This window comes from Mandrillus leucophaeus, unplaced genomic scaffold (genome assembly GCF_000951045.1).
Source record: "Mandrillus leucophaeus isolate KB7577 unplaced genomic scaffold, Mleu.le_1.0 Scaffold577, whole genome shotgun sequence".
Taxonomy (NCBI): Eukaryota; Metazoa; Chordata; class Mammalia; order Primates; family Cercopithecidae; genus Mandrillus; species Mandrillus leucophaeus.
Genome location: NW_012106219.1, coordinates 993,727 through 1,006,293, shown reverse-complemented (window position 1 = coordinate 1,006,293; position 12,567 = coordinate 993,727). Strand labels below are relative to the sequence as shown.

Genomic DNA, 12,567 nt, shown 5'->3' with positions numbered 1-12,567 from the left:
AGCATTTCTACCTTCTCTGTAGGTTGGCTTGTCTCACGTTACAATGGCTGCAGCAATTGGAAGTGTCATATCCTCAGTAATATTTAATATTATTATTTAATAATATTGAGAACTGTGCCATCTCTGTATTTCAATTTATCAGGCTCCTAGCAGACTACTCCTTACCTTTCAAATGTCTAAACTGCATCCTGAGCTCTTGCCTAAACTGATCTGGGGTGAGGTGAATGGAAGTAGCACTTTAATTGTATTCATTCTTTGTAGTTGGACCTGGGTCTGGGCCCTACCTCCTGACATTTGCCCTCCAAGAAAGATTTCTGAAGTTAGGTAGGATTGGCTGTTGAGTAGGCCAGTGCTTGCAAACCTTTACACATCCTCACATATGTCATGATATGCAGACAAAAAGATAATCTCTTATACAACTTGCTGGGATAAACTCAGGAGGCTTACAGCCATGACCTGCTTGAAGGTTCTTCCTGCCTTAGACCTTGCTCAGCTACTCCAGGATGAGTGGATTTACATCAGAGCACAACTGTATTTTATTCACAGCACAAACAATCTCATTCCTTCTCAGTTGGTGAGTTCAGAGTGAGCAATAACAGTGCCTGCCAAAGAGAAGAAAACATGTACTCAAACTAGATAATCTATTGATATAAATACCAAGACATAGAAGTGATACAGCTTTAAGCCAATGTTTGATGGTGGTAGTCCCAGCAAGCTCTTTTCTGATGTCTTTGTGCCTTTGCACATGCTCCTTCTCTGTCACTGTTTTCTTCATCAACATAATGTAATGGACAAGTGGAATCAAATAGAGTTGAGTTCAAATCCTCTGCTACCCATCTGCCCTGGTATTGGACAAATTAATTACCTCCTCTGAGCCTGTTTCCTCATCTGCAAGCTAGACTAGCTAATACTACCCATTTGAAAGGGCTGTTTCTTAGCTACATGCATGCAGGGCTTAACACCTAGATGACGGGTTGATAGGTGCAGCAAACCTCCATGGCATACGTATGTCTATGTAACAAACCTACACGTTCTGCATCTGTATCCTGGAACTTAAAGTTAAAAAAAAAAAAAAAAAGGCTGTTCCTGGGGATTAAATAAGATAATTATGTAAGGTGGCCAGCACAGTTCCTGGTACACAGTAAATGTCAGGCCTGCCTGACAAACTTCTATTCAACAGCTACTGCTCCCCTGAAAATCTTCCTTAGACTTTTCCACGGTGCTTCCCGTTTTTACACCACTATCATCTTTTATTACACTACTATCCGTTCATTCCCCACAGCTCCCTCCCTTCCTTTCCCTAACCAGTGATCCCCCAAAAGGCCAGCAACTGTCTAACATTTTGTATCTTCTAGTGACTGGTAAAGTTCAGCATCTACTAGCGCTCCAAGTTTCTTTTTGTTTTGGCCGAGTTTGCAAAACGGACTAAGCGGGATGAGAGGGCGGGCGCCGCCCAGAGAAGGAGAGCGGCGCGCCCGCCGAGGGTGCACTAGCCAGATACTACCTGCGGGGCCCGAGCGTCTTCCCTATCAGACCTCGGGATAGGGATACGGCCCACAGTCACCCGCCAGATTCTTTGTATAGCCCAGTTAAGGGCAGCTCGGCTTGGAGGGGGTGGTTCCGGGTAGAAACACGTCCGGGCTGCGCCGGATGCTTCTGGGAAGGCTCCTGGACCCACGCCAGGTTTCCCAGTTTATCCCTTCCCATCTAGCGTCCCAGCCCGCGCACCGACCAGCGCCCCAGTTCCCCACAAACGCCGGCGGGCCCGGGAGCCTCGCGGACGTGACGCCGCGGGCGGAAGTGACGTTTTCCCGCGGTTGGACGCGGCGCTCAGTTGCCGGGCGGGGGAAGGCGCGTCCGGTTTTTCTCAGGGGACGTTGAAATTATTTTTGTAACGGGAGTCAGGAGAGGACGGGGCGTGCCCCGACGTGCGCGCGCTTCGCCCTCCCCGGCTCTCCTCCACAGCTCGCTGGCTCCCGCCTCGGTAAGGCGTCATGCCGCCCAAAACCCCCCGAAAAACGACCGCCGCCGCCGCCGCCGCTGCCGCGGAACCCCCGGCACCGCCGCCGCCACCCCCTCCTGAGGAGGACCCAGAGCAGGACAGCGGTCCGGAGGACCTGCCACTGGTCAGGTGAGCGAGCAGAGCCGCCGCCGCCTCACGCGGGAAGGGCGCCCCGTGTGCGTAGGGCTGGCGCCAAGGCTGCTCGGCGGGACGCGTCCTCGCCGGGGGCCGGGTCCCGGCGTGAGGAGACGCCCTCCCTGCCCCCCGCCACCGCGGAGCGTCTGCAGAATGGTGACAGGATTTTGGGGTTGCGGGCGTGGGGTCTTGGCTTTAACTTGACACGTGTCGGGCGGGTGGGTCTAGGGTCCTGAACGAAGTGACAGGTGCAGTTCCCTCTTGTGAGGCTCAGAGGCAGAGGGTCGTTGCGAGCGTCCATCAGACGCAAAAAATGAAAAATAAAAATACAAAAATGGTGTGTGTGGGAGAGTTCTTCACCGGTTGAGAACTGGAGTACTCCGGTGGTCGTCTGACTTTCAGTTTTGGTCTCACGCGATGCAACAGTTGGGAAGTATTTTCTTCTGGGCGTGCACTGCATCTGAACTCCATTCGTGGGAGAGGCCAACCAGAAAGCCTTGGACAAGAAGCACAGGGTCCTGAGTGTCCATTGCCTGCAGGATACTCGGCTCAGGAGCCTTGCGGCTTCTCCTTAGAACAATAATGCATCGAGGCCTTGGGGACTCAAAGCCATCTGTAGTGATTGATGGAATGTAACTCTTTAGAGGAACTGATACATGGGCAAAACTTTCGTGAGACGTTTACCAGAAGTGCTTGAAAGTTTCTAAAGTTTTTTTTTTTCTGTTGGATGAACTCTTCTTGCGTGTTAGTCGGCTTCAGCTTGTCTCATTATTACTTCCATTTTGCCTTTTGACTTTGAACCAGCAACGATCCTGGTGTCCCGTCTTTTTGCCTTTGTTTTTGGCACAAAATTAGTGGTTCTGTGCTCAAATGGAAATTTTCGTTTTCCCTTATTAACTGGAATCTAAATTTAAGCAAGTCCGTGCGAATGCACTAGAACTTGAAGGGAAGTATTTACTGTATTGCATCATCTTACTTTTCTTGATTGTACTACTTTATGGTTAAATAGCTATGACTGAAAGAGTGTAATTGTCATTATTATTGTCAGCACTGGTTCTACTTTGAGATTACAAGTTCATTGCAGGAGGAATGGGACTTGTTTCTGTTTTTCACTATTTTCTCCCCTATTCTTGCCCATCACCAAATCCTTTCACCCTCACCCATTTCTTTCCACTCGGTAGACACTAACAGAATTAACGGCAGAAAAGATTGAAGTGGGATTTAGGAAATGGCCCGTGGAAGGCTATTAAAAATTTATATATTTAAATGGACTGTCTTATAGGTCAGTTAAAAACCATATTTGTTAAAAAACCAAAACAACAACAACAACAACAAAAAAATTAAAAACCACGTCTGGGGCATGTTCTGGGAAAAGACATGACTTTAGTTTCTGATTAAATTCTGATGTATCCAATTCTTGCAAATTTCCCTTTGGAAAATGCAGTAATGGCTACTCTAAAGAATTCCATGTTATGCACACAGCTTTAGAAGCATACTCTAATGTAGGGTAACCAGGAATATTGACGTTCTGACCACTGCTTGGAAAAAAGAGGACTGTTTCTTTCATTTTTTAACTCATTATTTTATATATTTTAAGTAATGGAACGATAAAAAAATTCTCTTATAAGTCAGATCCATACAAGATACAGTCTGTTCTTGATTATCCTTACCCACAAAGGGTTTCATTAACATAGACAATTGAACTCTATAAATTAACCAGCAAGGGTAGAACCACTGCCGTGCAGTCTGATGCTGAGCATCTTGCCTGGAGATGGAATCAGGGCTCAGTCCAACTGCACTTCCAGTGACAGATTCCATTCCTAATTTGAGAGTTGAGATCTTATTTCTGTTGCCTTATCTCTGGCCTAAGTAATGTAGCTGGAAGGGAAAGTGTCACTAGGAACAGCATACCACATTCATTGTTGAAATAATCAAAGGTTAATCATGTTTCGAGCTGGGCATGATGGCATGTACCTGTAGTCCATGCTACTCAGGAGGCTGAGGCGGGAGGATTGCTTGAGCTTGGGAGTTGGAGGCCAGCCTGGGCAACAAAGCAAGACCCCAGTCTTTAAAAAAACAAACAAAAAAGTTGACCAGGCATGTTGGCTCACGCCTGTAATGCCAGCACTTTGGGAGGCTAAGGTGGGAAGATCGCTTGAGGCCAGGAGTTTGAGAGGAGCCTGGGCAGCAAAACAAGACCCTGTCTCTACAAAAAAATTTTAAAAAAAAATTATCCAGTCACTGTGGCACGCCTGTAAGCACATCTACTTAGGAGGCTGAGGTGGGAGGATCCCTTGAGCCCAGGAGTTTGAGGCTGCAGTCAGCCATGATTTCACCACTGCACCCCAGCCTGGATGACAGAGTGAAACCCTATTTCAAAACAAGAAAAAAAAAAACAACAACGAATTATGTTTTGAAGGAGGAATTGGCAATCTAGAATAGTGGTCAAGGGCATGGATTATAGAGTTAGATTGTTAGGCTCACATGGTGGTTTACCTCTTACTGGCTGAGACCTCAGGTAAGTTCTTTAACTTCTCTGATTTGACACACATCTGTAAATGTCTATTTTTACAGATGAGAATACTTATCTAAAAGGGCTGATGTCAGGATTCAGTGAAACCATATGTTTAAGGTACTTTCTATAGGATCATAGTAAATACTCAAGAATTATGAATTATTTTTCGTACTATTATTATTATTAGATGTCACATAGAAATTAGATGAATGAAAAGGAATTAGCCAACAAGAATTTATTGAATGCTTGTCTTTGTTAAGGAGAAAGGACAAAAATAAGCAGTCACATCATGTAAGATGTGCTAGTAGGTAGAGAGGTTATGTGAAACATTGATAAGAGTAGACTACAGCTTAACAAAGTTACTGGTGTTGAATTGTATAATATTATATATGGGTTTTTATCTTCTTCTTGTTATCTTTGTCCTATTTTCCCAAACAGCTTTAGCTGTTACATTTATTTTCCTTCACAGAAGTGTTTTGCTGCTCTGAAGTATATTTGACTTACCATGCAAGCAAATATTTTTCACTGTGTGGTATCCTTGTTTTGGAATGACCATGAAAAGGATAATCATGTTTAAATTTGAAGTGTAATTTTTTCTATGATAAAATAAGATCTTAAAGTATTTAATAATGTTCTCTTTCACAGTAGTGTCATGTGCAAACTATTGAAACAAGTGTGTACTGAATCAATTTGATTTATAAGTATATGCCAATTATATGATTATTTTCATTTGGTAGGCTTGAGTTTGAAGAAACCGAAGAACCTGATTTTACTGCGTTATGTCAGAAATTAAAGATACCAGATCATGTCAGAGAGAGAGCTTGGTTAACTTGGGAGAAAGTTTCATCTGTGGATGGAGTATTGGTAAGGATTTTCTTAAAATGTTTTGAAATTTTTTTTTCTCATTTTAAAAACAACTTCACATCACTATATAAAAATTGAAAGATAGAAGAATATAAAGACAATAAAAGCTAATAATAATTTCACTACCCAGAGGAAATTTACCTCTGCTAACATTAAAAATGTTTGAGGCTGGGCACGGTGGCTCACGCCTGTAATCCTAGCACTGTGGGAGGCCGAGGCAGGCAGATTGCCTGAGCTCAGGAGTTTGAGACCAGCCTGGGCAACATGGTGAAACCCTGTCTCTACTAAAATACAAAAAAAAAAATTAGCAGGGTGTGGTGGTGTGCGCCTGTCGTCCCAGCTATTTGGGAGGCTGAGGCAGGAGAATTGCTTGAACCCAGGAGGTGGAGGTTACAGTGAGCGGAGATTGTGCCACTGTACTCCAGCCTGGCAACAGAGCGAGACTCCGTCTCAAAAAGAAAAAAAAAAGGTTGAAAAAAATCCCTCCATATATGCCTCCCACCAAACAATTTTAAAGCAGGTCTTAGTTGTATTTTATTCACTATAATACAAGGACTTTTAAAAAAACACTGCCATACCTTATAAAATAATTTTTATACCTTCTAATATGCAATCAGTGTTCAGATTTCCTGATTGACTCAGAATTAGTTTTGTTAGAATTCAGGATCTTGAAAATATTTTGATATATTCCTTTCATGTTTTTCTTTGCATATGTATAAATGTATATGTTTAATAAAAGCAGCAAATAATTACTAGAGTTTTATATGTACTGGGGCAATAGTATAAGAACTTTACATAGCCGGGCATGGTGGCGTGTGCCTGTAGTCCCAGCTACTTGGGAGGCTGAGGTGGGAGGATCATTTGAACCTGGGACGCGGAGGTTACAGTAAGCCAAGATCGCACCACTGCACTCCAGCCTGGGCAACAGAAGAAGACCCTGTTGCAAAATAAATAAATAAATAAATAAACAAGCAAACAAACAAAAATAAGGCTGGGCGTGGTGGCTCAAACCTGTAATCCCAGCACTTTGCGAGGCTGAGGTGGGTGATCACTTGAGGTCAGGAGTTGAAGACCAGCCTGGCCAACATGGTGAAACCCCATCTCTACTAAAAATAAAAAAATTAGCCAGGCATAGTGGCAGATGCCTGTAATCCCAGCTACTTGGGAGGGTGAGGCAGGAGAATCGCTTGAACCCAGGAGGCAGAGCTTGCAGTGAGCTGTGATCATGCCACTGCACTCCAGACTGGGCAACAGAGAAGACTCCATCTCAAAAAAAAAACACACACACACACAACAATCAACTTTACAAATCTACAAATAACTCGTTTAAAAACCATTGAGATGAAATATAAAATCTTTATTTTTACAGATGAAGACACCGAGTAGAGTGAGGTTGAGTAACTTGACCAAGGTCCCTAGGAAATAAGATCTCAAATATAAATTTGAGATTATATATGTAGTTATGTATAGTTACATGTAGTTACACATAGTTTTGTATTTTCCTGTTTTTTTTCTCATATGAGCATTTTCTTATGTTATTAAATTTTTTGTAATATAGTTTCTAGTGATAGTATAATATTTTAGCTATTGGATATATTTTAATTTGTTAACTCTTACTGGATATTTAGGTTTTTTCCAACGTTTTGATGCTATAAAATAATGTAATAAACATTTGTATTCGTAAGACTAATGCCTGGCACAAAGTGAGTCCTTGATAATTTGTTAAATAAATTAATGAATGAATCTCTGATTATTTTATTAGAATAAATTCGTATAAGATGAATTACTAAATCAAAAGCTATGAACATTTTTATGACTCTTGATGATTATTGGTAGATTACACTTCAGACAGATACTTTTAATGAATTTACTTTCTCAAAATAGTAGTATAAAAGTATATATGTTTTTACTGATCTGATTAACACAACAGAATGTGTTTATGTATATCCCATAAGAAAAGTGTTTAAAACCATTAAATAAAATCTCTGGCAGTAAAAAGGAGAAAACAAGTGTCATAATTTCCAAAGAATTGAACATAGTCTCACATTTCTTATCTAAAAAGAAAGGAATACTGAAGTATCTTGAATGTATGACTTGGGTATTATAATCCCCAGGCATCTAGTGTATATTTTAACTGACTTGGGTACTTCATGTACAAAGCTGTTTTTGTGCATATACAATTAAATGGAATCAGAGCTCCTTCACTTTTCTCTTCCTAAAATACTAGATTTTTGGTGTTCAGAAATTTTGGGATAGCTGATTATAGAGAGTATTAGTGAGTATACATACTGTAGTTTTCAATTTATAAGTGCATTGTGTTCCAAATCTGTTTGTAAGTTTGATATAGTAGTTAGGTTTCCAGCCTAGTTCACATAACTTATTTTTTTTGTACTAAACTATAAAAATAATAGTTTTAACAGTAGAGGCTCTTTTGAGCTTCAGAATTGAATACATATTTAAGCAAATATTACTGCTTTATTACCCTTTTTTCATCCTGGCTTTGTCTCTACCTTCCCTGGGAACTGGCCCAATTTAAATGTTATTTCCTAATGGACCTCATGATGGGGACTAGGATGTGTGAAATTATTTATGGCTAGGTACTGGAGGAAGGTAAGAAGGGAATTTCATGTTACTTTTGGGATTTGAGGTATGCTTTTGAAGGGTATAACAGAAGATGATGTCCTGTTGTTGTGTTATAAATCAACAGACTTTTCCTTGAAATATGATTTTAAGTGACAGTTAAGTTTTTGAGGGTTGGCCTGAGAATTTAACCTTCATTTATATAATAATATCTAAGGGAGAATGTGATAGAGTGTGTTCTAAGAGGCACATGTAATGACAGAATGAATATGTTTCCAGTGCAGCTATTCTAGTGGCAGTTGTCTGTCTTCTTTGAAACAAGAGGAGGAATATTGTCAAAAAAGGAAACCCCTTTTTAACAATAGAAAGTAGGTGATGTTTACTGGGATAGAGGATGGGTTAAGAGCAAGGATTAAGAGTCAAACAGGTATACCATGTCCTAAATCCATTATCCTGAACATGTTATCTACAATTCTCAAGCCTTAGTTTTCTTATCTGTAAAAGGGACTGACAATAATTTCTGGATCTTGGAGTTATTGTACAGATTAAATAAATTAATGCATATAAAGCTCTTATTAGAGTCAATGAGTGTGTATATTAGGTCTTGGAAACAGAATAATTTTACTTAAGAAATACCCCAGAAAATTTTATCATTAATGTAATTTTTTTTGGAGAATTTAGGATATCAGTTAAAATGGTTATAATTTTAAATGCATTGTTGTGATTTTGATGCAGTATGTTTGTTAAAACTCTTATTTTTAAGTACTTTAGAGTCAGAAAAGTTGTTTATGCATACATGAAAGCATGTATTAATCCCTTTAAAGTTTGTGGTATTTTGTCTAGAAAAATTTTTTTTTTTTTAAATATTTAGTGAAGTGTAATAATAAAGATTAACTTTGTTCATAAGGTTAGATTGTGTTCATGCTGCTTATAGCATATGAATAGGACTTTCCATTAAGAAATTGGCTAAGGTGCTGTTCATATTGTGACTTAAGGTGAATCAGCTGTTAGAATTTTGGTGTACTTTCTGCATCTTCATTGGCAGTGTGGTAGAATGGAAAATGCCTTGGACCTCAAGGCAGAAAACTTTGGTTGTAATTATATTGTAGCTATATGATTTTAGGCAAATTGGTTAATTCTATGAGTCTCAGTTTGCTAATCTGTAAGGCAGAAATAATGCCTGAATATGAACCTCATAGGCTTTTTGTTATACATACATATATATGTATATGAAATGTATGGGTATATACATATCTCAAAGAGCTTTGGGATATATTGCCCTTGATAGAGCCACTTATTTTTGTGATATGGTGGTTATATTTTAAATAAATACAGTCATGTGTTGTTTAACAATGGGGACACATCTGAGAAATGTGTCATTAGGTGATTTCATTGTTGTGTGAACATCATAGCATGTACTTACACAAACCTGGATGGTATGGCCTATGACACACTTACATTGTGTGGTATATAGCCTGTTGCTCCTAGTCAGCAAACGTGTACAGCATGTTACTGTACTGAACATTGTAGGCAATTGTAACACAATGGTAAGTATTTGTGTATCTATACATAGAAAAGGTACAGTAGATCATCCATATCCTTACTGATTTTCATTCTGTGTATTTTACTAATTATTGAGGGAGAAATATGAAGCTTCCAACTATAATTAGAATGACCTTTTTAAATTCTGTTTTTTATTAATGTATTTTTTATTTTATTTTATTTTATTTTGAGATAGAGTCTTGCTGTGTCACCCAGGCTGGAGTGTGTGGCACGATCTTGGCTCACTGCAATCTCCGCCTTCTGGGTTCAAGCGATTCTCCTGCCTCAGCCTCCTGAGTACCTGGGATTATAGGCATGTGCCACCATACCCGGCTAATTTTTGTATTTTTAGTAGAGACGGAGTTTCACTGTGTTGGTCAGGCTGGTCTTGAACTCCTGACCTCGTGATCTGCCCTCCTCGGCCTCCCAAAGTGCTGGCATTACAGGCGTGAGCCACCACACCTGGCCTTTATTAGTGTATTTTAAAGCTTTATTCTTGGGTGCATACAAGTTTAGAAATTTTATGCCTTCTAGGTAAATTGGTACCTTTATCATTATGCAGTGTGCTTTTTTATCCAAATTTGTATCTTTTGTTCTGCAGTGTCCACATATCCATTCCACTTTTCTTGTGATCACTGTTTACATTATATATCTTTTACCTTCATTTTGGTTTTAACCTGTTTATTTTTTATATTTAAATGGATTTTTGTTGTTTTGTAATCAGCATTCATTAAAAATTTTTAGCTGAATACTTTTTACTTTTGTTAGGGTTCCCTGTGTCTCTTCCTTTCATGCTGTGCCACAGATGAGCCATTATTTATATCTTTTCTCTCACTAGAGGTTCCTTTTTTTAGGGGAAACTAATCTGAAATATAAGGAAAGGATATGTTGATTTCAAGAAAGGTTATGTTTTTATTCCTTATCTGGCTTGTTCTTGTTGTGAGGGTGGGAGCAATACTCTGCAGCTTTCTGCATTCTAGGAAGAAGTGGAATTTTACATTACCATTTGCTTCCTTTACAGGTTTGCCTTGATATTGTCTATCCATAGGACTAATTAAAACTATGCCAGACTCCTATTTTAAACCTATCCATTCAATCTCAAGTTATCTTTTTGCATTGCCTCTCACATCTGTCCCTTCCTTTCTCTTACCAGCAGTGCTTGGTTTTTACTGTTTGCTTTGGTTTTAGTTTCCTTTTTATTTTTTTAATTTCAGAAGGTGGAAGCTTATGTCATTTGGGCATTTTTAAATGCATGTTTTAGTGCCTCTTTCTGACTAGTCTCTTGTTTTCTCCATCTCATCCATCCTGTGCCTGAGTTTTAGAAAAGACTGGTTTACAGTTTGCCCCTTTTGCTTTAAAATTTATTTTTCATTATTACAACCCACTCTCAATAGCCTCCATTGTAACACTCGCCCATGCTCCCACCACCATTATGAAGAAGTAAAGTCCAAACTGTCTCAGTGTTTGTAGTTCTCCATAGTCTGTGCTTTAACCTTCCTTCCAGTCTTATTTTTTATTTCCATTGATGGCCCCCAATGCCTGTGTTCTCCTCCCTTAGTATTTATATTCATGCTGTCTCCCCCTTTTTTTGGAATACCCTTCTTTTTTCCTTTAGCCTAAATTCTGTTTTTAAGATGCAGTTAAAGCTGCTTCTTTATGCATGTCTCTTATAAGATATATTATTTTCAGACTTCCCCCCATTCTGTGAGTTGCGTTTTCACTTTCTTGATGATGTCATTTGGAGCGTAGGATTTTAATTTTGATGAAGTCCAGTTTTCTATTTGTTTTTTTTTTGTTGTTGTTGTTGTTTTTTGGTTGCTTGGGCTTTTCATGTTGTATCTAAGAAGGCCGTGACTAACCCAAGGTCATGATGACTTATTCTATGCTTTCTTCTAAGAGTCATATGATTTTTAGGTCTTACTTGTAAGTCTTGGGGTTTTTTTTGTTGTTTTTTTTTTGAGTTAATTTTTGTGTATGATGTGAGGAAGAGGTCTAACTCCAGTCTATTGAATGTGGATATCCAGTTGTCCCTGCACCACTTATGGAAAAGACTATTCCTTCACTGAATTGTTTTGGTGCCCTTATTGAAAATCAGTTGACTATAAAAGCCAGGGTTTATTTCTGGAGTCTCAGTTCTATTCCATTGCTCTGTATGTTTATTCTTATAGTACCATGCTATTTTGATTATTATAGCTTTGTAGTATGTTTTGAAATATGGAAGTGTGAGTTCTCCAACTTTGATTTTCTTTTTCAAGATTACTTTGGTTACTCTTGGTGCTTGAATTTCCATGTGAATTTTTAGGATCAAGTTGTCAATTTCTGTTTTAAAAAAAGGCAGCTGGGATTTTGATAGGGATTATGTTGGATCTGTAGATCAATTTGGGGAATATTGCCGTCTTAACAACACAAAGTTTTCAGATATGTGCATATGGAATGTCTTTTCATTTAAGTCTTCTTTAATTTCTTTCAACAGTGTTTTTAGTTTTCAGAGTATAAATCTTATAGTTGAAAATTATTTCTAAATATTTATTCTTGGTGATACTATTATAAATGGAATTGTTTTCTTTCCTTTTTGGCTTATTCATTGTAGCTGGATAGAAATAAAATCTAATTTTTTTGGATAAGAGCAGCTAAAATCAGTCAGGCGTGGAGGCTCATGCCTATAATCTCAGCACTTTGGGAGGCCGAGGTGGGTGGATCACTTGAGGTCAGGAGTTTGAGACCAGCCTGACCAACATGGTGAAATCCTGTCTCTACTAAAAATACAAAAAATTAGCCGGGTGTGATGGTGGCACCTGTAGTCCCCAGCTACTGTGGAGGCTGAGGCAGGAGAATCACCTGAACCCGGGAGGCGGAGATTGCAGTGAGTTGAAGTCGCGCCACTGCACTCCAGCCTTGGCAAAAAAAAAAAAAAAAAAAAGGAGCTAAA

General features: G+C 39.3%; 1 protein-coding gene across 1 annotated transcript in view; it reads left to right on the top strand.

The window, feature by feature from the left end:
* The first annotated feature begins 1,807 nt into the window (after positions 1–1,807).
* Positions 1,808–12,567, top strand: part of RB1 (retinoblastoma 1) — a 198,301-nt gene continuing 187,541 nt past the window's right edge. Inside the window, exons 1-2 of the mRNA XM_011998626.1 lie at positions 1,808–2,131; positions 5,390–5,516. Coding sequence (XP_011854016.1) covers positions 1,995–2,131; positions 5,390–5,516 — 264 coding nt within the window. The 5' untranslated portion in view covers positions 1,808–1,994. The remainder of the gene's footprint in view (positions 2,132–5,389; positions 5,517–12,567) is intronic.